Source organism: Oreochromis niloticus, linkage group LG17 (genome assembly GCF_001858045.2).
Source record: "Oreochromis niloticus isolate F11D_XX linkage group LG17, O_niloticus_UMD_NMBU, whole genome shotgun sequence".
Lineage (NCBI taxonomy): Eukaryota > Metazoa > Chordata > Actinopteri > Cichliformes > Cichlidae > Oreochromis > Oreochromis niloticus.
The window spans coordinates 24,668,724-24,696,031 of record NC_031981.2 but is presented as its reverse complement, the minus strand read 5'-3'; the positions used below and the strand labels follow the sequence as shown (position 1 = coordinate 24,696,031).

Genomic DNA, 27,308 nt, shown 5'->3' with positions numbered 1-27,308 from the left:
CTATTAGCAGACAGAGTGAGAGAGGAAACCAGATGACCGTGAGGGGTAAATACACCTAACATACCACTGTTGGCAAGCATTGCAAGGCTTTCTATTATAAAGAAAATCTAGACAAGAGCAGACACCATCAATCTGACTTATTATAATTGCTGACAAGGCTTAAAAGTTTACTCTCTCATTGTGCAAATGGCTTTTATTGTTATACGGCTGATTTAAAACACCTAAGTACGCACATTCAGAACAAAGAGAAGGAAGTGAACAGGAAAATAACCACAAACTGCCAGCAGACTAAATCTGATCATTGATTATCTGACATTTTCGGACCCAAAAATGTGACCTGTAGCCCCAACTGTTCTGCAGATTATGTCGTCGTATATGTCTGAACCCTAAAGGGCATGTTAGCCGACACTTAAACTCAGTAATCCAACGCACAGCACTGCTGAACTGTCTGGAATGTGTTTCCCTCTCATGTCACTCTGAAAGAGGACATAGCTCCCAAGAATAGATTTTACCACCTCTGGCGTTTTTAGGACCTTCTGTTCATACCCAAGTGCAAATAAACTAGTTTTTTTTTTTTTTTTTTTTTTCACAGGACTTTGTGTTATACTTTGTAAAAGATCTCAAAGTATACCCTGTGAGAAACTACTTCCATAGAATATGTCTGTGAAGGTGTCGGCCACCCGCTTCATTGTAATCTCAAGAGCTTGGAGACAAAAGCGACTGGACTTTTCACCTCTCATCAGAGAAGCTTCTTCAGTTTTTCAGGCCTAGTTCTGGTCTGGAACATTCAGCAGTTTGTTAACAAAGGCCACAAACTTCCCAGCTCCAGTGAATTCCCCCCAAGGTCAGACCGTACAATGCTCAGAGAAACTGCATAAAATCCAAGAGCTACATCTGTGCAGGCCTGAGTTCGAAGGTTAAATGTTTCAGTCATTGAACTCCTCTGTAGTCCAAAGTATTCTCGAGTGAAATGTGTGACCATCTGTCCAACAGCTTGGTTAAAAATTGTGTCACGCAACATCCCGAGCACACCAGAGAATTTACAACAGAATGGCTATAAAAAGAAAAGAACTGAGATGCTTGGCTGGTCCAGTTGAACCCAGACCTCAGCTTAAATAAATGGTTAAGTAACATTACTGCTGATAAAAACTATGTTAAAAGCTACTGAATGTGTACTTAAATGAAGCCTGAAGCCTTACGAGAGTGGGAATCGTACAAGAATGATTCCCAGGCTCTTCTTTTCAGTAAGAAATTCAACTATTAATTTATCTGTAACAGCACAGAGCCAAGGCACTGGCACTCAGCCTAAAAGAGTTTCATCATGCAAAATGAAGTGTTTCATTTCCGTCCATGTACCCCAGCTCTATTCTGCCTCATGCTTCTGTTAGAAATGGTTACTATGACCTGAAGGAGTCAAGCAGGATGTCCTTGGACGTTACGCTAGAAACTGATGGGTAAAGGAGTAGTCGATGTTAAGTGGAATTCTCCAAACAAAGATCCTTTGTATGAGCAACATTGAACATATTTATCATTAATTTTTTTTCATATAAACAAAGCAAAAAAAAAAAAAAAAAAAAAAAAAAACAGACCAGATTCATGGAGCAAAAACAAAACAATATGTCATTTTTTTGTCCTCTGACTTCCAAGCTCTTTCATGTGATACAGCCTTTGTGAAGTAAAACAAACTTTAGTCACTTTCAAGTATATTTTTACTAAAAGTTAGATGGGGAAATCCACGCCTGTGCCATTATTTCATCCTCTCTTCCAGCCCCCCTTATTGTATGAAACGTAGAGCTCTATGAGATGAAGATGTAACCTTGCAATTCCCCTCCAAGTGGCATTTAAATGCCTACTTGTGTATTTAGACACTTTTAGATTTCGGCTGCATGAGTCACTATAGCTCATGGTGAGACATGACAAGTGTTTCTGAAATCTCTCTAAAGAGGATTTCTGTTCTGCAGTTACATGTGATGGAAAGAAAGTAAGAACAGTCTACGTATATTAAGAAGGACCAAAGGACACATTGGCTCCTGCTTAGCTTGGTTTTAAACATTAAAACATTAAACATTCTTATTTCTAACTATGTTGTGATTCTCAATAAACCTGAAGATGCTAGACAGACCAGTCAAACCCCGTAGCACTGCTGAAGTGATACACTAAATCCCCTTTGAGTGGTGACACCAGTCAACAACATAACTGGTCAATGAATCAATTTTATCTCATTAGACAGAAATTAATGCGTTTTGCCATTATTTGTAATCATTTAATAAACAAATATACCTTCTACGTGCAAGTAAATGAGACCCCAATTAAGAAAGCTTCATTAAATTTGCCTGTTTTTAACCAAACTGCCCAACAACTGTCAGCATATTCAGCATCAGTGATTAAACTTATGGTTATTTTTCATGCTGCACTCAGTCCCTAAAGAACAGGGTTTTTTTTCCTAATAATTAATGCCTACAGTACAAATCAATACATTGTACTGTGATGGATATCCAGCAACATAATGCACAAGGAGAGAAAAAACAGAGGAGGAGCTGGAAGGAGATAGAAAGGGAGGGGAGGAAGAAAGAATCCGTAATAGGATCTTCTCCTAAAATGATCTGGTCGATAGAGATCACATATCTGCTGAAACTGATGATTCGCCCCCCCCACCAAGCCCCCCTGTAAAGAAATGGAGGTCAGGTCTGCAGTAAAAGTTTTAAATGTGTTGTTACTGTTCGCAACTAAAACATATAAGACAGGCTTACCTAACAGGAAAGTACCAGGTTGAACAGAAGCTGAAGAATCAATAAAAAAATAAGGATATAAAAGGAAAAGACAAACAGCAGGGGCAGCATGAGGAAACACAAGAGATGGGTAGCAGTGCTATAACCCTGTTAGTGTGATTTATGTTAGACATTAGGTTTTAGACTAGATAAGGCAAGAGGGTCAGCTTAGACTTAAAACCACATTTTAAACAACATAACACAGAATGTCCCCGCTCCACTGCATTAGAGAGGTAATAGCTCAGTCTCCTAATTAATAACTATTTATTGGTGTGTGTGTGTGTGTGTGTGTGGGTGCGCTTTAGTGCATGCGTGCTTACAAAGCATAAAAAAGGTGGAGGGTGAGTTAATAAAACTAAGTAAAGCGGGTTTCCATAAAAGCCATTAGGCTATCAATAATTCAACCATGGCACTTTCTATGTAGCCCGATCAAACACGGTTGGTAGTTTAACATACATGCTCACACAACCTACTAATTGTCTTGGCATTAAGCGTTGAAGAAGCCACGAAACAGCACTTTTTAGCAGGTTTTATGCAAAATTAACAGAGTTGGAATTTATTTAGAGAAAATAAATTGATTTAAAATGACTTGAAGTTAAATTAGAAATTAGGTTTTGGTAACTCACCTCATGCTGACATTTGCTCTGAGGCCAGTGAGGAGGAGAGAGCGTTATAGCAGAAAACGAAAACGAATAGCCAGAGCTTCAAAGTTTCAAAGCTCTTAGAGCAGCCCATCAGCAGCTACTCTTGAGTTTTTATAACAATAGTTTAACAATAGCTTATTACCATCTTACTCAGGACATAGTGATCTTTGAAAGTTTGAATAAAACTGTGGAATTTACTGTGGAAGTCACTAATTTGAAGTTGACATTCATATCCACAGTTACTGTTTGACTAGTAATCGTTCAAATCTACTATGCCTACTTGTTAGCTAGCAAGCTGCTTTGCTAGCTAGCAGAAATGAGTGACACGACTGAGGTCAGGTTACCAGGCCAAAAACATATATTTAGTGTAAGCAGGCTTAACATTACAGGTTTGGTATTAGCTATACTAAAATAAAGACGATATAAAAACAAACAGGGCGCTCAACGTAAAAGAACGAACCAACCACAGTCTGTAATTTAAAACTGACCTCATAGCTAGCTACAACAAAATAAACACATTTTAATAAATTATTGTAAAAAATTATCCAAATCTGCCTGCAGCTTCTCTCTCATTCACTGTTACACTACACTTACACTATATGCACTTCAACCAATAATAATAATTTCATAATAGTTTGCAGATTTTGCAATTTGCTCAAATATAATTTAAAAAAAAACAAACAAACGGATTATTTGATCAAATTTCTTTGTGGATTAATATGAGGAAGAACTTTACAATGCCTTATCTGAAATCATCAGGTAAAAATGTTTGGACCAATGTTGTTAAGAACCTCAGAAAAATAAAACAAATTTTCTTCTTAACTGTAGGTGAATAATGTACATAAAGGATGAATGGTGATGTCAACATAATAAGCAAAAGTGGCCTCAGTCTTACAGTCACATGTCATAGAAGCTTACAAGGTCTTCAAATGGCTCATGGATTTATGCTCTATCAAAATGTTCTAAGTGGGCTCTAGTTTGCGCTCACATTTATTAGCTGGTGTGCACAAAATGAATGATTTTGTGCCTTGCTTTTTGAAATTGTACTCAGATTTATTTATGTGGAAAGAGACAGAAAATAGAAAGATGCGGATGTAAAGACAGAAGCTGAGGTAGGCCTGAAAAGGTACCAGAATTTGTTAATAAACATAACCAAGATCCAGTCTCATTTTGTCATTTTGAGAGAGACAAAAGAACTAACTATGAAGTTTGTCTCGTGAGCTGAAAACTAATCTGAGAGAGTGAGAGCACTGAAAAACAAACAGCCTAATGAAAAAAGGAACAGTGAGTGGAAACGTGTTTGCTTATGACTGAGCAGTCCTCAGAGCAATGTCCAACATCAAAACAGTGGATGTTCTCAAAGGAATGTGGGAAACATAACACAAATAAAATCAGATTTCTGGCAACAAAAAAACAAACAAAAAACAAACAGATGTACTAGTCGTTTAATTTAATTGTTAATATTTTAATTGATGCCCAATGCCAGTAAATTGTAATTGTGATGCAGCCATCTGTCACCAGATAGAGCAAAGAAAAAACACCATAACTTAATCTATGCCTGAAGCTTTTATTACACCTATTATTGTCAGTTATTTTGATGGTGAAAGAATGAGATTGCAGACAGAAGCGATGGAAATGAGCTTTCTCTGAAAGAAGCAGCTTAAGGTAGTCTCCTTCTGGGTAAGATGTTCTAGGGTGTGCCCCGGGAGGAGGGCCCGGGGCACACTCACGACATGCGACAAAAACTGCATCTCTGGACTAGCCTGGGACAACCTCAGTGTTGCTCTGGGTAAGCTGGAGGAGGTGGGCTGCGAGAAGGAGGTGTGGGTTGCTCTATTTTACACATAAACTACGGGAGTCTAATACCAGTTAGAAAGCAGAACCCAGGACATAGATGGATGTTACCAAGTTCAAAATGGTAACAAAACAAGAGAAATGTGAATCTACAAATGAGTCTTAAGAACTACATCAGTACACAAATAAGGGAAACATTTAGGGAGGCATGAAATTAAAGCTGAAAAACTGTCACACAAATGTAAATAAAATAAGGCTATGATGAGGCATGATGCTCAAGACTAGTCTAAAAGACGATTAAATGTCATTTTAGAGCATTTTCGGACTTTGAGGAAGCAAAATGAAAGGAAATGAATGAAAGGAATTAGCTGCATTTTTCAGGGAAAGATACTGATTTTTTTTTTTGCTCAGTATTAATTGAAGTATGTCGAGGTTAAATCTGACTAAAAGCAAAATTTAACAAAATTTAGCAAGACGCCGCGCCCCTCCAGTATATTAGTGACACAAGCCCACGTAGACTTTTCAGATAAAGTGTTAATCATAAAAAGAATGCTGAAGAGGGCCTATAATCCTTTTAATTATTATTAGCCTATCCCATCCTATCCTTATGATTTGTGGGCAAAAGGTCTATTTTTTTAACTTAAGAGGAAGCTGTTCCTCTGACAGAGCTAACAGCAGGTACATAAGACCACACAAAGCTCCTTATTTCACCTCCATCTCGCATTCATCCATCTCCAAGCACCTTCGCTCACCTCCTGTACCCCCTGTGCAAGTTTTGTTATTGCGCTATTGCTTGATTTATTTAGTCAGCCTGTCACACTGCTGCCCACCCCCACACTCCCCCATCCTTCCTTCTACACAATATTTTTCATCTCATCACAGCATGCTCCACTGGAGATGCTGAATCTCTTATTTGCTGAGGTGTGAGATGGGAAGTCAGGCCAGCGGCTGGCCCTGCCAGCGTTCTCTCTGCCCTTCACATCTGACAGCCAAACACTTTGGTTACAAATACTCTACTTCAGCTTCTCAATTAACTACAAGAAATAACTTCACAAACCCCAAAAATACAAAATCTCAAGAAACTCCAGGTTCTCCTTCAATTCTCTTCAGTTCTCCTGTTTAAATTTTATTCTTTTTATTTTAATTTGAATAGTGTAAGTTGAAAATGTCCTTGAAATGCCATCATATAGTTGTTAGGCCATATCACCCACGCTTGTTGTAGAGTCGAGCTGAGCAGACTAAGTGTCGCAATTTATTGTTTATAACATTTATAAAGCAGGAAATAGTTCTAAAGCTTCTTGAAGGACGTTCCAAAGCCCTGCCTGCCTGTTGTTCTATTCACCCAGGCTGGTTCTGCGGCGGTCAGTCTATGACTGATACTGCTCAATTGTGTGTTTTTCTATCCAGGTATGCTTTTAATGCATTTCCAGTGTGTTTGGGACCTTGTGTCATGCTGAAAAATTAAGCTGTTGCTAATCAGATGCTTTCCAGGCGACCATGCATGGTGGATCAAAATCTGAGAGTATTTTCTTCTGATTTGACAAGAACCCCAACATGACATGGCGAAATGCATTCCCAAACCATGATAAAGCTTCCACCGATGTTTCCCTTTTTCCCTTCCTTAAGAATGAAAAGAATGAAAGCCACCCTATCGCTGAGACCGTTTCTGATGAGGCTTTGGTAGAAGCAGTAGATGGATCAACTCAAGGGCCAGATGTACCTCTCAGGTTTTTTTAAACAGGTCTTTGCTAGATTTTTTTCCTACTTCTTAAGGATATGGCTTTCAGATGTGTTCGCCTGCTGTAGTTAGTTTCATGTTAAGAATTATGCAGTGGTAACAACGTGCCTGGAGACAGAATTTCAAAGTGGTTCTTTGCCAAGTTATCTGTTACAGTGGTCCCTTGCGATAATGTGGTTCATATTTTGCGCCCTCGCTGTTTCGTGCACAAACTTTTTTTGTGCAATTTTGCATGCTTTTTTTTTTTTTTTTTTAACAGCGCATTGTGTTCTGCGTCCTGATTGGCTGTAGACCATTGTCAACCAATCTTGTGCCGTGTCTCCTGTCCAGCACAGAATACGTTCAGCTTGTCAAATTTACATAAATCTTCGATCGCTAGCAGTGTGACTCTGAAGTGTACTGTATGTTTGTAAGTTTTCTCCCCAGCAAACACAACAATGTCGACGAAAGACGCCTGCGGTAGCACCCAAAAGGCAGAGGAAGATGCTAACCATCGCACAGAAAGTTGGACTTCTGGACATGTTAAAGGAAGGTAGAAGTTACCGTATTTTTGGGACCATAAGGCTCACCCCATTATAAGGTGCATTAAGCGAAACAAAACAGTCAGATAAGTCAAACTTTACTCAAATCATTCTTCTTGCTTCCTCTACTTCCGTACTACTGATTCATTAATGTTAAATTCTCTCGCAGCTGCTGTATTCCCATGTTCTGGACCTGAAAACAGGGTTTGATCTTTGGTTTCATTCTATAATACTGGACTTATTTTTCTACCAAGGCTTGAACTTTGAGAGTGTTTAAACAAGAGAGAAAAGTGTGAAAATGTTCATGCCTGTCTGAGGAAAGTGTATGAAGTGTGTAGTGAGGAGTTTTACAGCCTTAAAATAACATCTATAATAATTGTAAAAAATAAAGCTCGCTACTTCGCGGATTTCATCTATCACAGGTTATTTTTAGAACGTAACTCCTGCAATAAATGAGGGACCACTGTATATGCAGACATAGCACTCATTCATCCCTTGAGTTAGGTGTTGTTTTATATACTTGAATGATTTATAGATCAGTTTCAAGTGGCTTAAAAAACATTCTTATTATTGTCAGGTAAAATGAGTGAGTGACTGGAAATGAGTGCAAAAGTAGCCAATGTTCAAAGGAAAACTGAAAGAGAACTGTTGCTCAAGACCACTTTTAAAAAATGACAGCAATGTCTGTCTTCTTGGAAGCAAAATATGGAGACTTAAGACTTTTGTACATTACTGTAACTTGATTTGTATATTCTCCTGAGGACAAAAAAAGGTATTTTGAATTAGCCAGTTCTTTCTTTGCTCGTGTTCTTTTCCTGCTTTGGAGGGCTTCTTCCCATTTTCCAAAGACATATATGTTTGTTGTTTCTAAAATGACCGGGAATGTGAGCTAGTCAAAATGTAAAAAATAAAGAGCTATATGAATGAATGGTTTGTAGTCTAACATACCTTGAGTTCTCAGTAAGACTAACAGAGCTCTTAATACAGTCCATTTTAAGTTCCGTTACAATACAGGTATGTAATGGCATAAAAAATGCATTTAATTAATGAAAAACAGAAGCTTGCTTAGGCAAAGGAGGTATTGTACAGTTTGGGACTTGTTTTGGGGATGTGCAGTTTTAAGCTATAGAAATGCTAAGGAAATGTTATTGTGAAGCAGTGTTAATGTGGCCTATTATTACCTTTACACCAGATGGCGCTATTGACAGCAGACAGACTCCACAGCAACTGAAAATAATATTTTTTTTATGTAATAAAATCACAAACTGTATAAGAGCCACTTTTAGAAAGGAAACAATTGCATATGCCTCCAGTACGGCTGTCTATAGAGATACTGTATACAGTGTATGTGTTTGTTACGTCTGTGTCCTGAGACACAGTGTGTGTGTGTGTGTGTGTGTGTGTGTGTGTGTGTGTGTGTGTGTGTGTGTGAGTGAGAGAGAGAGAGAGAGAGAGAGAGGGGGAGAGAGAAGACTAACAGTAGTCTAAATAAGTCTCAAAGCACTTTACTTGGTGCTGTTGTGCTTTTGAGGAAAAGTGTTTCTGGGAGGCAAAATGAAAAAGTGTTTATTTCTTACACTTGGCCGATATGCTCTAGGATAGAAATTCTTACAGCCACCGGAGCAGAAAGGGTACGGATGATCAGTGTTTACATTCCAACAAGCACCAGATACTGTCGCTAACACAAAAACCTAGCTCGGTTCCAGTTGTTTAAGTTTCACAAAAGAGGTCCAGTAAACTACCTCAACCTTGGCCCCCCGTCTCATGTGTTTTATATAGCAAGTATTTAGCTCACTGCCTAGACTGTGTATTCTGTACAGCACATGGTCAGGGCAGTAGAGATATTACCCTGTATCACTACTATTGCACTGCAATCCTGCTGCTTCTGGCACCTTGTTTCAAAGGATTAACGCTTCAGATTAGGTAGTGTGTATTCAATGACAGTAACTCATTAGAAAATAAGAATGGATGCCCTTCATTTACTTATAAATGCTGCTGCCTGCAAGCTGCAACTATCAATAAAACATTCTTTGGTTGATGCTGGGCTTTTATATTGTCAAAAATATCTTTACTGCAAATTTTCTTGAAACAACAAGATATAGTTTTTTGAGGCTTTTCTTAGTCATCTTTAATGTCTAAGTTTGGAATGCCACTTCACCAGCCGTCTACGTCACTGTCCCCATTAGTCACAACAGAGGAGATGTGGTACGAGCACAGCAATTACTCAACATGTCCTCATGTATATTTAAGATGCAGCTGCCTCAGCTTGTTCCCTAGCAGCTCTAACACAGCAGCATGGTAAATCTCCCTTTAGGCCAAGCCCCGATGTCTGCAGACAGCAGGTGAGCAGCCTATGTGCTGCATGTTGAAACACCACTCTGTTTAATTCCTATCTTAAATATTTGCATTCATGTATGTCTTGCAGAGAATATCCACCCTGCTTCTAAGATAAATATGTAACAAGATACATGTTAAAGTGTTGAGTTGACTTGGTAGGTGCATTTTTCACTTTGGGCCATTTCCTGCCAAAAGCAATAATACTAGGGATGTGCAAGCTGACCATCATGTTACAGTACAATGTTCTGCCAGAAAAGGCCCTGGACCTTCATATGGATTGTTATGTGACCCACATAAACATTGTTTATGTAAAATATGCAAGAAAACTGTTGCCACACTAAAACTGGTTCACCACAAACACCACAACTGGCTCGCCTGACAATATTGTGCAGGCTCCAGAAGAACTATGAGGTTAAGTTACTTTATTGTTGAAGTGTTAAGCAGTCAAGTGTTACATTTGCTTATAATTTCCACGGAAAACAATGCATACCCACAACTACATCTTACTACCAATTTATCACCAGGTAACCTTTCATATACGTCTTTGGACTGCTGGAGGAAACTGGAACACTCGGAAGGGACTCGCGTGAAAACCCAGATCTTTTTAACCTAGAAATTAAAACTGAGGTGTTACACTTGATTACATAGGTGCCTGTAGAAGTCCTAACTAACAAGTCCAAAAACAAAAGGGAAGTATAAATCATAAATAAAACATGGCAGGCCTCAGATGGTTGTCCTATTCCTAATCCTATGACTATAGACTAACTATGAAATGCAACCATAAAAACTGACAGCTGTCAATCTGATGAGTCACACTGGACTAAAATATAATGTGTGTGAAGATTGGTTTAGTAAGAGATGCAAGGAAAGTGAGTGCAATAGAAGTCAGAAAGTCTGCCAAGAATACTTTAATAAACGTACCCTTGAGAAATAACAACCTGGGATTATTTGCTCAACTAGAAAACTCTGCACATTGTAGTTTCCATTTTGGGTCCATGGTACAGTGTGCTTTTGGCTGCACTGACCAGTTCCTCTCAGAGACTTCCAGGAGGAAAGGCTAATTACGAAGATATCCAAAGCGGCAAAAGTAAACTGATGACACGATTCATTTTAGATCAGTGGTTCTTAACTTGGGTCCGATCGAACCCTAGGGGTTCGGTGAGTCGGTCTCAGGAGTTCGGCAGAGCCTCCGCCGTGACATGCACGGCTCATTTTGTGCACCAGTAAAAAACATATCTATGTCTTGAATTTGAAAAAAATCATATTTTATTTTTCACTAAAGAGGGGTTCAGTGAACGTGCATATGAAACTGGTGGGGTTCGGTACCTACAACAAGCTTAAGAACCACTGTTTTAGATTAATGCATTTTTCTCCACACTCACTACAGATTTTATAAATGCACTGTCTACACACCTGGCACAACAAAGTAGATTCAGTATGAGATTAATGGCATGCTGAAGTTCTACTTATTAAACACTGCCATCTGTTGGTAGCCTTCAGCTGCAGTCTGTTAAGCTTCTCGTCATTCTCACATGCTTCCCTTTGCATCAGACAGACTGCATGTGTAATCATTATGTGCACAGACAAGAAGGCTGAAGATGAATAATAAATTACAATTTAAATTAATAATGGAAGGTACTGTGTAAATTAATAATTTAGTCAATACACACTTCTAAAGCATGGCAAACACAGAGAGACGATATCCATTTCATGAGTGAACAGAAAGTCAGGGTTCATTCAGAAAACGATAAAGATTTTGAGAGAGGTTCAAAAATTATGATTTCAACATATCTGAGGATGTTTTGGATAAATAATAGAGCAGAGGACAGAAAAACCCTTTTGAGTCCTTCAATCCCTTCTACAACCAACAGGGGTCACAGTAGAGCAAAGGAACACAAAAATCAATCTCAGACATGTCAGGAACCTGCGTTTACACATAATTCATTCATACCACAGTTCTATGATGTCAGCATGGCACTGTGCTGCATGTTGACCAAACAAACACATAAATGCAGATACGAAGAAACACATCACATGAAAAATCCTCTCTCTCATTTCTGTGCAGCCCTTTCTGTGAATGGGAAGTGTTTGTGTGTGGAGCCGGTGGCACGCACACGGCACACACACACACACAAACACAAAAGCCTGAGTCATCCACAGTCTACCTCCCTGCAGTCAGCTGGCACAGTTTCAGTCTAACAGACAAAATCTATATTGAGATAGACGCGCTCACAGTGAGTCTGCAGGCTTTACACACTACATTTAGACTACATTCATTTTCCTAAGACCACAAATACATTTAAAACTCTTGTTTTTACAACCCACTCATAAGGTTGCACATTGCATGCTAATTGTAGGACTCTATATATCTGAACCATTTGTCCAATAATTTTGCATGTGATGTAATCTGAAAGTAATCTGAAAAAGCAATACTGGGCTTGGCTGATATCTAGGATGGCACAGAGAACATTTAGAAGAATCACAATTATCTCCTGATTACTTCTTCAAGACTTAATCTGAGTGTAAATAACTGTAAGTGTTATTTGTTTTGAAGATTCCCTTTCAACATATGGGCATTTTTTTTCTTTGATACTGACCAGTCCGGTGAGAGAAGGGGCAGACTGCCCCAGAGCCTGGTTCCTCATACGGACCAGGTTGTTGGCCTCTCCTGCAGATGCTCCCCCAATAGCCCCAGGTGCTCCGAAAGTCCCAGAGTTGCCTTGACAAGCCAGCTGACTAACTCCAGCATGCAGACTGCTGGACAGAGGCAGCAGCTGTTTACCTGAGGAGGTGGGGGCAAAGAGGAAACATCTCAAACCTCATCACTTTAGATCAATCTATTGACCTGGAAGGGCAGGTCAAAGGTCAAATCTGACATGATATTTTAACTCCTTAGATGGTACTTTCTATATGTTGATATATTTTCAAGCTGACCTTGAAGACCTTGGTGGTCATAAGCCAAATTTCGGTGGAACGATAGCATGAGACCATTCTACGCCCCCATGATGTTTTATCAGAATTTATTCAAAACTTTTTGACCTGTTGTGTTGAAAGACACATTAGTGACACATACGCAAGTAAACACTACCAAAAACATGATCTCCTTGGTGGGGGGGATTGTCACCACATGACCTCTCTTTGGTGAAATGTGGATGTAAATGTGAGGTGGAATTTTTAGAGATAACACTGGAGTCTGGCACAGCTAAAGTGTGGGCAGTGCCACATTTAACTAGACTTAGAGCTGCTAGTTAAGAACAAAAGCTCAATATATAAAAAGTAATATTGGAATATTCATATTAGAGAGTAATAAACATAAATTTATATTTCTTTACATTTATATTTCTTTTAAATATTATAAACTTCATGTTTTGATAAATAAATGCACTCCTAGTTTATTATTTACACATTTCTATATTTTACTAACCTAAAAACTAATCCTACATAGACATCATCATCTACATAGACATCTTGGTCAAGGGATTTTGTCCTGTGTGCAGACATGCAGGTGTGTATACGTGTTCATTACCAGTCATGGCCATGCTGCTACGTCGGGCCCGACTCTCATCCTGGCTCAGCTGTCGGTGCAGTTTGGATTTGGTAGCAGCAGTTGCCGCGGGTGATAGGTCAGGATTACTCAGCTTCCGGAAGAGCAGAGGAGGAGGAGCTGCAAACTCCTTCTGGAAAGAGATGAGGAGGAAAGAAGAACAAGAAACATTAGACTTTGTTCACATGTGTTGGGTCATACTGCTCTCAAATAACCTCTGGTCAAAGCAGCACACAAACTCAGCAGAATCAGATGTCATCTCTGCCATAATAGTAGAGTCACAAAGCTTAAAGTAAGACACATGATTCATCTTTTTTTCCCCATGTTTCCTTGATATCTTTTACAGCCACCAAGGTCGAAAATGTCAAGTTTCAGCTGGTTCCAAATATACGCAAGAGGAAAGAAAAAAACCCCAAAAAGAACATTTCCCGATCCCCCTTGCTGATGCCAAAACTGCTCTGAGCAAGTGTGGTGTGGGCTTAACCACACCTCTGTAGGTGTACCTGGTATCAAGTGATATGTGGTATCTACATCCCACCCCCTGACAGGTGCTACTATAACAACATAATCAGACTACCTACTGGTAGTTTTAATGTTGTGGCTAAAGAGATTATGTAGATTAAATAAGCAGTAAAAGATAGCAGGGTAGAGTCTATAGGTGAATGAATTCTTCAAAATCTTGGTTGCAGGTCATACCTCAGTTTATCTTCTTCAGCATGCCTGACTGTGATGCATTTCCACTTTACTCAATAGTCTTTAAACATTACTTGACTAGCATGTATTCTCTAGGTAATAACAGCTCTACATGGAGATCACTGAAGAAGAAGATGCTATTTGTTTGACAACACTGCAGATGTTTGAATAGCAGTTTCAGCCTAACCACATTTGTATTTATTTTACACACAAAACAAAGGGACACACATTACTTGGTTTGTTGCTCATCTACATTTTCTAGTTATTGACAAAGTTTTAGAAGTTAAAGTTGAGGGTTTTTTTAGATATATATTTAGGAATAAAAAATTCGAAAATAAATATTTCATGTAACTTAAACTCACAATAGTGCAGAAAAAATCCCCATGAATGCAGGCTTACAGCCAAAATTAAAGCAAAGCACCCACTACCACCAAATCTACTTCTCAAACTACCACATCTGACACACACACACACTGCAGTGTCCCAACAGAACTTTACACACATCTGTTTCCCATGCTATTCAACTGACAGACAGTACAAGACATGCTTGCTGCGTCATTAACACTTACAGCCACAACAGCCTCTCCATCAAAACTCTGCAGCTGCAGAGCAAGTGGACAGCCTAATCCAGTTTGTCAGCTTAATAAAAGAAGGTTCCTCTGGACTTCCTTGATATCCCCAAGTACAGCCAACACACATAAACACAAACGCAGAAGGTTCAGATGATTTTGGAAATCTCTTTTGTTGCCATGGAAACAGGGCCTGCCTGGGTTCATATCCTCCTCTCCGTTGCGCGCAGCCCAATGCTTGACAAGGCTTTTCCAGAAACATCTGGACAGCTCACAACATGCACACACAGAGCTCCCAGACGGCCACATGTATGAGAGAGTTTTAGTGAAAGCTTCCGTTAGTCTCCTCCAGTAAATCATGAACCAACTGCTTCCCCCAAACCCACTAAACACAGTGATAAACAACCACAAACACACAGTGTAATCATGTGCAACCTGTAACCAATACTTAAAGCTACAGTAATGAATTACAGTAGAGGATGGATATTCAGTACCTCCATCCAGTATTAATATGTAAACCTTATGCGCGTGTTGCTTCACATCAGCCCCCACTCAGCTAGAATGACACATTATACTCAGTCACAAAACACTTTCACACTTCAGCTGTTTCTATGAAGGCCAGAATTCATTGAGGATGAGGAAGACTTTTCTGAAAAAAATTTTCAGACATAGTTCTTAAATGTGCATTTATCCAAAGTCTCCCAATGCAAGTTACTTTAATAGCTTTTCTGCCTGTTTGAATACTGTGTGAGATTATAAGAAGAGCTTAGAAGAGCTGTCACAACAGTTCGACAACATATAAGAGGTAAACAGCATATTTTCATGTGGTGCTGTTGGCAAGAATCACACAAAAGAAATGTAGTATACAAAAATATACCCACAGGCAACAATGACTGGGACACTTGAAAATATAGCGCATAAATGCATGCATGAACCGCTACACATTTCTGGCAAGCAGGAGTCAGCCTGCTTCATTTTAATTCATTCAACATGTCAACATGTAGACTTCTGGGTGAAATGATAGCATGTGTTATCAGTATTTGTATCTCTGCACAATACAAGGATGCAGCAATGGCTTAAATGCTAATGCTGATGCTTCAAGTCCAATACCAGTGGGTGACATCCCTGTCCATCTTTTAAATACAGTCTGTGACATGGATTCATAACCTGACTGCAACCAAGTGATTATTCCTTTCTCTTGCACTTTCTCTCTCTCGCCACTTAAAGTGTCTCTTATTTTATTTACGTATTTGTTTTACAGTTAAGAGGCATGTCATGAAGTTTCATGTTTCTAAATCTCATAGGTTTTGTAGAGAGAATTAATGAAGTACAACTAGTATAAGAAAGAAGCAGCAGATACAGAAGATTGATTCTAAAGGGGACAAAGAAAAACAAAAACTAACAGTATAATCGCAGTGCCTTGTTTCTGCTTGCAATGAGAGCACAACTCTCCCTGGCTAACGTAAGACTGATTACTGTGTATCATTGCACCACTGTTGATGGACACCTTGAGTTGCTACAGCCGCGTATGTGCAACTAATGACAGGATGTCTTGTGGGGAAGGAAAGTCAATGATTACAGTGATTTTTCTTCCCCGCAAGACACGCAGAGCACTGCAGCACTGGCTGACGACATTTGAATTGATTGTCGTCCTCATTCAACTTGCTGCAACTCCAACTGCAACCAGCAGGTGGCAGACAGAAAGCAATCTGCCGAGGAAGCGTGTAATTACAAGTAATCTGCTGATCCAAGCTTCTTGTAGGGACTAAAATGAAATGTATTAACATAGAAGACAGCAAAGAGGAAAGAGGGGTGTGGGTGTGTGTGTGTGTGTGTGTGGGGGTGTGTGTGTGTGTGTGTGTATGAGAGAGAGACAGAGAGAGAGAGAGAGAGAGCGAGAGAGAGAGAGAGAGACAGAGATACACGTCAGCTGTGATCCATCACACACACACGCACTGTCACAGACTCAGCTTTACAAGACTGCTGCTATAAACACATACTGTACATCTCTCACTGGGAAGTAAACACGGATAAGAGCTAGATACGTTTCCAATTGTGATGTGTGTCCAGTTATTAAGGGAGCCAGTTAGTTCTACCTGCTGCAACAAAGGAAAGGAACGAGCAAACACACCCACCTGTCAACTTCAAAGTCTACACCACCCACTCAAAGAACTGGCATGGTCACTGTTTGCAAAGGGAAATCAGTTACGAGACAAGAGGATGTATTATTTACAGTGATGCTACTTCTGCTGCAAAGTTAAACAGCTAGCTTGGTGCTACATCCATAAACTGTACAGGGTCAGAAATGCACATCAGTGCTAACTAGCATCAAGAAAATGATTAATAACATACTAAAATTTCTTGGACAGTCTGTGTATTATTTGACACTTAATTCCAATAAAAATGCTCCAAAGGCACGGACAGTTCAAGTGTGGCAATTCAGTGACTTGAATAACTGAAGGTGAGACCTAGAATGGAGCTGTCAATCAAATCAGCCACGCCTCTACCTTTAAGCCTTGTAACGTCCGGATGAACAAGTTAGAAAATACTGTATAAATGGACTGACTGTGAAGCTGTTACAAAGGGCAAAGGTATCCATAGAACCCAAAGCTTTTTTGTTTGCTTGTTTCACGCCGTAAACATGTTTTTACTGCTGTAAAGTTTTTACATTTTAACATAGGTGTCTATAGGGATTGACTTTTTGGAGCCAGACTCCAGTAGCCACTGCAGGACATGCAGTTTTTGGCATGTCGTTGACGTTGCCACCTGTTCCTCTTTGAATACAAAACGTTGATGAACAAAGCATTCTGCAGTGGTCACTACCAATGGTGCATTATGCATGTAACGCAGCTCTGTAAGTAGATTCAGCAAGTTTATGAATGAATGTATGAAAGCAACAGCAACAAAAAAGGGCTTAAGTGACATTACCTTTAATCAGCTGGTAGGGACAGAAGGTTGCAGGACAGGAACATTTACTCACTTGACAAAATTATGTAAGAAACTGATTTTGGTATTCTAATGGTATCTGCTATAAAAAGACTAGTTTTTTATTTTTGTTTTGACGAACTTCTATTCAGAATTCAAAGCACCCATCTGTGATGAATGAGCCCCTTTTTTAAAGCTTACTGTACAGTACTGCATAGGTACATGGTAACTTGTATTTCAGGATAACAGTTTGGGAGTAAGAACCAAAGAAGATAAGGAGAGGGCTACTGTTGCCTTTCGAGACCTTAGAAATCCAGTGATGTGCATTGTATTAGAGTTTAGCTCTTAAAAAGAACCAAATTAATATATTTTACCCAACAAAGAAGGTTAAAACACAAACAATAGACCCATAACCTTAAGAAGGAAGTAAAACCAGTTTTTCACAACCTTCTTCTCCTTTCCTCTTTTCTCTCTTCCTCCTCCAGCTCACAGCTCCCTCCAAACTCATGCTCCTGCTTCACTGCATTTGGGTCGACATTAATCTTTTGTCATGTCCCACAGAGCTCTAAGCCACACTTTAATGTAACATACACCAGACCACAATCCATCACATCTGTCATCAAGTGGGGCTGAAAACAAGCTCCCAGCTTAGCTCTAGGATGATGATCCCTCTATCATTTAGAGAAAAAAAAAAGTTGTCACAGTGGTACGTGCATCACACGAGTTAAAGAAGTGGAACTGTCCCCAGTGGAGCAGCTCAACTGCAGCCTCGTGACTTCACTGAAGCTTACACCCACACAGCAAAACATAAACAAATACATGAAAATATAGATTAATATTAATAATAATAATAATAATAATATTAATAATGATGCAATCTTTTGCATGACTTCTCTGAGAGCAAAAGAGACCGACAGATCCAAAACATGATCAGGGTGCCTTAACTGTTCAATGAACTAAGGAAATGCTGCAAAATTACCACAAGCACTTGCAAGTGAAATGCTGCCGATGCAAGAACACAGCACAGAGCAGCGTGCAGAGTGAAGGGTTAAACAGCAGGTTTCTAGCTGTTAATGTTTTGTTTAGTGGGGAAACTGCCATAGCATCCAACATTTGTGGGTGTTCAGGCTGACCACAGCAGAAGTACAAGTGCGCTGCAGTCAACAGTCAAACAGAATTTAACAGGCCAGCAAGTTTTTTCTATTCTTTCCTTCATTTTTAGTTGTTAAGCTTTCCTTGCCAATAGAAGATCCCATTTACTATAGACATGTGGCACATGCATGTAGGCAGAAAATACAAGAAGATTCAAATAACTGAGGTTATATGAATGGTTTTTTTAAGTCTAGTTTACGGGTCAATAAGCTCACTTTATCTCTAATTTTTAATATAATGTTACATACGACATGTTAAAAACTAAAAGATACCTGTACAGGAATTATAACAGTGAAAACTGGATTTAAATTTTAATTTTTTTAACTCTGCTTTTATGTGCTTAGATCTTTATTTCATAACAAAGAGGTGGTCTGATAAAATACTTGAAACATTTTAACTTTTTGGAGCGACTCTGAATGATGCCAGTGTTCATATTTAGGACCAAGAAGATATATGGTTTAGAGAGGAGTAAATTTTCATCCACTGTGAACAAGCATCACTGAACAGACATTTCAACCCCCATTCACATTTTGTGTCAGGTGACCTCAGTACCACACTGTTCACTGCAACATTTTTCATTGCTTTTAATGACGGTTTGCAATAGTCGCCACAGCACCACAGAACGACCAGTCAAAACAAATGGACGAGCTTATTCCTAAACGAGGGGCTACCTCTGTAGCGTTGGTTATGAAAAGTCTGACACGGAGCAGAAAACTGTACTTTCAAAATATGCAGTAAACAGCTCCCCACCACAGACACAGACACAACAAACCTCTTCTACCTACTAAGCAAGAATCATGTGAAAGAGCATCGAGAGAGTTTATGAATGAGAAGCAAAAAGAGCCGTCAGACCACAGAGCCAAACGTCAGAACAGGCTTTTCTCTGTGGTACGCTGTATAATAAAGACTCATTAAGATAGTAGCAGCCATTTATTAACTTAACTTATTTCTTTAAATATCTGGTTTCACGTGTTGGTCAAAACACACAACTTCAGGTACACAACGCCCGGCCGAAAATACTTCACATGGGTTGAGCTGCTTCATTTATATCACCAGTGTTTGGCCAAAGTATCTGCAACGCAGCATACAACACTGCTACAACAGATATGTTGACGAGCCGAACAACGCATCCCTGTTAGAGTTAGACCGTGCACTTGATCCGAGACTGGACGCTCTGCAGTCGACGTTTGCAGACACGCTAGTTTCCCGACGGCCGTACAGGAGCAGGAATGACTACTGCGCTTCCCTACAGGCCTCAGGGAAGCGCTCATGTAACGTAATGCAACGCAAGGCCCCTATTTACTTCATTTTCAATTATTTCATTTAAATGTAGAAAATAGATGTTTGATGTGGCAATTATATAAACTATTCGCTGAATTTATAGAAAATGCACTATAATGTGATGTATATGTGATGTATATATTGTTATCGGATAAGAACCAACTTGTATCGGGATATGAGATTTATCATATCAATCAGTCCTAATAATGAGCCATGCATTTTTTCACATTGTGGATCATGTGACAACTCACATTATCAATAGCAGGGCAACATCCTTTTAAACATAATCACACCCCATATAGAAAAGAAATAGTAAAAACTTATAAAAGACTTGCATAAGATGTGGCCTACTTCATATAGTGAATCATATAAGGCTTATATGATTTACTCATGAAAGTGGCCACTTTCTCATTACTTTCATATATTGTTTTAGAAAGTATCCAAAACATACAAGTTTCATTTATATAATTTTTCAAGGGATCTTATATCTGTTTTCACTCTTGTATGCTTTTCATACAAATTTCACCCAAGACAGATACAAACTTTATAAGATTTATATATATATATATATCTTTTCCATATGGGACACACAATGATGGCTATATCGAGGGCAACTTAAGGATCAGTATCTTGCCCAAGGGTACTTCAACACATGAACAGGAGGAGCCAGAAATCGACCTTCTCATTGGCAGACCACCTGCTCTACCACCCAAGCTACAGCTATCCCAGGTAATTATCCCTTAGGTAAATACCACCATCATTTTATTTAGAACTGAAGAAGCTTGTCAGACAAAACATCTTCACAAACCTGCAGAAGTCCACTTCTCTTCTTTTTCAAGCTCCCAAAAATGAACATGAACTTGATGACTGGGATTCTACAATACTGTGTGGACTTTAAAAAGCAAGAAAAAAAAAGAGGTATTCTGATCCCACAGTGAGTTAGCTGGGACACTTGATATACAGCAAAAGGCAAAAGGCAAATTTCACAGACAAAATGTATGCAAAAAAGTGATATTGTATTCCTATTATCTCAGTTACATTTTCATAATTGTTTAAAGCCATTGAGATTACAATACAATTAATCATCCGGTCCTTTGTTGTAATAATGATGTTTAGTTGCTACCATAAACATATTTGAACCAGCATTAAAAGACAGGTCAGTAAGCCAGCTGAGATCATTCAGTATGTTGCATCATGAAATTATGCAACAACAAATTCTGTCTGAACAGGATAACGTTGCATCATATATACTTCCCCTCTGTCAGTGGGTGAAGAGGCAGGAGTGTCTCCATAAGAGCTCAGTGTGTGTATACACATGCATTTGTGTGTAAATACAAAGCTATTAATCAGAGTTAATACAAGGTTGATGTATTCTAGCTGCATTTGAGCCAGTTGAATGAATGCAGAAATGAAAAGCCAGGAAGAATGCAATAACAGGAAAGAGGAAAGTAGTCAGACAGATGGATGTGAATGATGGAGGCCGAAGCAGGCAATGCAGAGGGTGAAGTGAGCCAGGACAGCTGCTGCCTATCCTCAGCTGTGGTCTGTGGAAAACTGTTTGTCCACATGCAAAGCTCTAACTCCAAAAACAAGTCATAAAATTCCAAATGACAAGCCTCAGTCCCACATATAACACCACGGAGAACAAAAATTAAATGAGCAGAAATACCAAAATCACAAGACTTACTGTAATTAAAGAGAAAAAAAAAACTCATTGAGATCCTGACATGTGAGAAACCTGTCAGGAAAATATATTCTGATTTTTTTGTGTTGCCACAAAATGACAGTTCCAGGCATCACTAACTTCACGCTCATTTACTTCAACATAAGCGAACACATCTTCTCACTGACACTCTATGTGGGCTTAATTTTCCTTTAAATTTCTTTAAGTAAAATTTAAGGGCTCTTCCCACAAACAGCATTTTGTGTTTAAAAGCTGGTGAGCCCCAGCAGTAAATGAAATGGACAAAAATATTGTTTTTTAAACCGTGCTTTGGAACCAGAAATCAAGGCAAACTGTTCCCAGTGAGACCGCTATCTGTACAGAGGAACAGGGGTTCATGGTTAATCAGTAAAAGCCCATCATCTCAGCCTCTGGGTGCCGTTGTCAATGGCAACCGTGGCAACACAGTAACAAATGACTATATTACAACCTGTGAATTGGCTGCAGGTTCATTCTCTAACAGAACTGCAGACACTGGACTAAAGAAAACGACCTCACCACACATTCCTCTTGCACCGCAGACAACGCCCACACCTCATAGAGCACAAACTGTATTTTCCACACGAGTTTGGACTTTTCAGAAATACTCAGACAGAAAGAGACAGGGGGAGATAGGGAAACACAGAAAACCCAATCACAGGACACAGAGTGCAGTCCTGCCCGTCAAAGCATCAATAAACCTGTCAGAACTTCCTTCTTTTTTGTGACTCGACATATCTTATTTCTCAAAAACAATCAAATGCTAAACTATGGGTCAGATCCAGCATTTGACACTTCTGTAAATTGGTTCTGTACGTCTAATATAGATAAAACATTCATGTCCTTCTCCCATTGCTGTTCAAGGCATTAAAAGAAACTAATAAAATGCTTAAATCTGAATATTTAAGCCACTTTATACTGCCTATTATTAACAGTAGTAACTGAATAAAAGAATTTAAATTATTCTAAAATGGGATTGTGCTGAAAAAGATGACGTCTGGGGAACAATCGGACGGCTGGACTTTGGAACAGTGCACCCAAAAGTCTGTATCAGAGCAAATACATTAACAGAAAACATAGAATATAAAAATGAGACTAGTATTCACTGCAAGCCACCAATAGCCAATGACTTGTAAATTACAAGTCGTTAGCCATTCAGGAAATATGCAGATTGAAAGCACTTTTCAGGCCGTTGCTATGGTACACACCAGCAGCAGAAGAACTAACTAGCATGAAGCAAGATAAAGGATCAAAAGTTAAGAGGCTTTTTTCCAGCTGCTACAGCATCAGATTTCCCTTCTATGTTTTCAATTGTTTATCACTTAAACTTAAACAGTCTTCAAACTGAGTGGATGACTGCTGAAACGCTCCAAGACTAACTCTCATCTCGCTGTTGTTTTGTGTTGTAAGGTGCACTTGCTGAACAGCAGTAATCACATCACAACAGGAAGCCAGGTCACCTGTAAACTATAAACCCTGCTAAAAGCTTTTCAACATGTTCCAGGACTCTGTTGAGTCACTACTAAACTTTAAAATCAGTGTGAAGATGTGTCCATTGTCTGCGTACACCCAGCCAAACAGACAAGTAACTCCACTGTCTGGTCACCATGAGGTCATACTTGCCCACCCAAATAAACAGTGTGATCAGGAACAAAGAATGAGGAGGAAAAGAAGGAGAAGAAGAAGAAGAGTATGCAAAAAACACCCACAAAAGTTCCACATCTGCACCGTCTCACTAAGTCAATGGGGAGATATTTGAATACATTCTGTTATCTATCCAGTAAACGTGGTAAACTATTATATGAAGTTTGACAAAGGACGAAAGAAACGTCAAAAGATCGCCATCTTTTGCCATCCAATATACAACTGTCGGGAACAGCTCAAATACAGATCAAGTGTAACAGTAAGACGTGCCACACTCTAGTTTTTGCAGCTCACAACTCAACAAATAGATTGTTTGACAATATTTTTAAGTGGGCGTGGTCACAAGTTTACAGGTTTGAAGCACAAAAACCACTTACAGATAGATGCATATATTAAAAAGTCCAGTGCACCGTGTGAATAACTCTCCAAATGTTTGGCACGACACTGGAGGAATGAAAGCCACAAGCTATTCTCCTCTGAGTGCTCTATGGGTATATCAGATATATTAGAACTACATCACTGTTAAATGAATCTAATGCAAAGCTGTTTTTGTAAAAGATGATGTGTCACCCTGGGAGGAGTGAGTAAAATCTCTGGATTGCAGCCATGTGACCTGGGTGTGAAGTTAATATGAGGTCAGAGTAGCTGACAGTAACCTTTAATTGTACAATACTTGATACAACTATCAAGATGCAATAAAACAAGACTCCAAAAGAGGAAGGCATGCATTTTAAACCAACACCATAACACTATGACATACCATGAGATTAGGGTGGTAACAAAAAACTATGAAAACAAAGAAAGAAAGCATGATCGATGAGGTGTGCTTTAATCTGAGGTCAGGCTCAGCAGGTCATCTCCAGCCTGCCTCCCTCTCCTAGTGTGAGGTGACCTTCACTGGCCTGCACAGTCGCCCTGGGGGACATGAAGTAAATAACCCACTGTTGAACCACAGGCCAGATAATAAGATGGTTGCTGTGGATCTCTTCATTAGTAGGTGGAGCAGTTTGGATGCAGCCACATTGTTGGCTACAGTGAGAGGAGACAGGAATAAGGAGTGAAAATGTTAGAAGGGGGAGGTTTCTTTGCAAACAGTGGGGTGCGTTCAGAAAATGTCACAATGTAAAATGTCACATCTCACCTCCTCATCCTCTTCTGTGAACACTGAGAAAATGATTTGTGGGAGGAAAAGCTCAACAACGCTGGAATCAGACCTTTCTTTAGTCATAAGACAATGACAATGTGACAGCATGTTTTTATAGATTAAAAGTTTATTTATTGATCTTATTTTTCTTTTTTTTTTTTCGTTATTTTGCTGGAAAATCTTACTAAAGACTAAAAAGTACTTGGTGAAGAGCCTAACACAAAACACACAACAACAACTTCCATTACAATTCAGACCAGCGAGCCAGAAACAATAGAGTGGTTTGAGATATTAAATAGCTTTTCATATAGCTGCTCTCCTCTGCCACACAGATAAAGCTCATTAAATGTCTGGCTCTCATCCAACAGCTGAAAGACACAAAATAATACGTGTGCAATCATGTGTGTTCAGATGTGAGGGGTGTGTGTTATGTGGAGACACCTGGTCTCTAGTCTCTACCCGTCGTTGAAGCTCAATTTGAAAATGAATGGATGTAACTGACATTATCCAAAGAATCTCTGCTCTCTCTCTCTCTCCACATAAATTGATAGTATTATCACTGGATCATGTTTTATAGCCTGACATTAACATTTGGCTTCTTTGGGTTGCATTTTTGGAGATAATCATACTGAAGTTTATTTTATTTTCTGTAATTATACAAAAAGTATGTGGAAAAATCTTATTTTGTTGCATGAACCACAGTGATACTGACTTTAAGATTTGACAACATAAAAAAAAATAATAATAATTTTCCCAAAATATGACGGACTCTTGCAAATTCTACTGCGGTCATGCGATTCCATTGTGTCTATATAAATGTGTTCTTGTAATGTGGTGGCTGCTTGAATGAAAAAGATAGAGAACTGCATTTGAAATATGTGCAGAAATACACAATAAGCTCTGTTGTAAAACTTGAAAAACACCACAGCTTTTGGTAACTAAGAAGCTCTGAGCCATGAAAACAGACAGAGTGAGAAATGGTCCCTAAAATGGCAGAAAGATGCACAGTCAGTGCTGGAGTTTGGACCACAGTGAGCCAAGTTCCAGGTCGTTAACTCAACGTTTAATTTGCAAGAATCAGAGGATTACACAGCATTTCATCTCTGGAAACATCAAGTCTCTGAGTACAACACAGGAAATCCTTAAGTCATGATTTGATTTATTGAGGTGTACCTAAACCTGAACTAGATTTGTCCCAGCAAATAAAATGAATAAATAAATAACTTTGCTGTGTGAATGATGAGATAATGTTGAGATCAATGAGACATGTTTTTATCATAATGTTTATTGTATGTACGCCACTGAGAAGAACAAAATCTAAGTGCAATGACTAGGATCCATCTTTATAATTTAAGGAGTAATGGCAAGTCATTACAAAGAACAATCAGAGTCTCTCAGGCTTTGTAGCACAAAGCTAGCATACTACATTATTTCCATTAGGCATTAGTATAATTACTATAGGCATATGGTCTATTCTCATTCTCAGTCTATCATATTATTCCTGATGTGACATCCCAGTGTCAGAAAAGCTTCAAACTCATTACCGATACCCAGGAAAATATTTTGTATATACTTAATACCATGTTTGATACCACAGGGAAGAGCTTTGCTATTTTCAAGTCATACCTTTTTGTCTCGTTCCCATTTCTTCTTGTGGCATGTTTAAGCTCTACATGGAACCTTGTTAAGATCCGACCAAGCAAAATATGATTTTCTGCCATTTTTCAGCTGGTCTTAAACTTTTGATCGGGACCATAATTTAACTATTTAAGAAGAACTTACATAGTTCTTGTTTTTCTAATTAAGACAAAAGTTAAAAATGAATTTTCTTTAAAGTATGGTAGCAGTTATGCTAAAAAACAAGAATTTCTTTTAAAAAAATAGAAAAAAAAACAGACTGAACTGATCACAGGCTGCATTTCATTACTGACCACACAGCTTCTTACAACAAAATGAGAAACATGTTTAACAAATTATTGTAAAAGTAGAAAAATGACATCTCCAGCTCTGCTCTGCAGGCATGAAACATATCTCATTCAACTGCTCTGTTCCAGAAATTGTTGGTTTAGGGAATAAAAGAGTTCCCTAAATCACCATCTGATGATGTGGCTCATTTGTGCACAACCGTTCCCCACATAGATTCCTGAATGTACTTGACTACAGTCATATGCTACAGATAACTTATATAGCTTATTCAAACACCTGAACACACATCATTAGCTACAGTATATGATGAACGCATGAAGAAAAACAGTATAGTGGCTGATATAGTTAATCATATATGAATGAATGTCAGACATTCATAAAGCAAGCCTGTACAACACCAGAAACCAAGGTATCAAAAAAACCTCACTGAAATCACCAAAGTAATTGCTTATTATATTAGCGCAGAAATGTCGAACACAATAAGCAACAAAGGCATCAGGAAAATTGTCAACATTCTGGTCAAAAGATGTTTTCCTCTCACACGATGATTTTTACTAAGTGACAAAACCTGCCTGTATGCAAAATGCAGCAGGGGAAATGAGGAGGGGTCTCACAGCTGCTGAGTACTTTGTGTCTTATCAAGCAGCCCTGATCTCAGCCCTAATGTTTCATACCTTCCTACACGGAGGCTGAGCCAACATTTAGATCTTTCTATATAATACAGTTGCAAATCACTTACAAATAAAAAAAAATACATATGAAGGTAATATCATTACATCTTTGCCTCATAATTACACCTATACAGTAAAGCTGCAGCAATGCTGCCAAAAACTCTGCCTGAGTTCTGGCACAGCCTCCAGATGTGTGTAATGTGGGTATGTGGGTATGTGTGCGCATACGCCCATTTTTGCAACATGTGTGTTCAT

At 38.9% G+C, this 27,308-nt stretch overlaps 1 protein-coding gene across 7 annotated transcripts in view; it reads right to left on the bottom strand.

Moving 5' to 3' along the window:
* mast2 (microtubule associated serine/threonine kinase 2) overlaps positions 1 to 27,308 on the bottom strand; it is a 141,450-nt gene that overhangs the window by 103,060 nt on the left and 11,082 nt on the right. For 5 of the 7 annotated variants that reach the window (XM_019346731.2, XM_019346732.2, XM_025899745.1 and 2 more), the window contains exons 2-3: positions 13,329 to 13,476; positions 12,400 to 12,584 (exon numbers count right to left, since the gene is read on the bottom strand). In XM_019346731.2, the coding sequence (XP_019202276.1) occupies positions 12,400 to 12,584; positions 13,329 to 13,476 (333 nt within the window). Of the gene's footprint in view, positions 1 to 12,399; positions 12,585 to 13,328; positions 13,480 to 14,608; positions 14,760 to 27,308 lie in introns of those variants that run through there. The other 2 variants (XM_013273519.3, XM_013273515.3) reach the window with 2 other exon arrangements.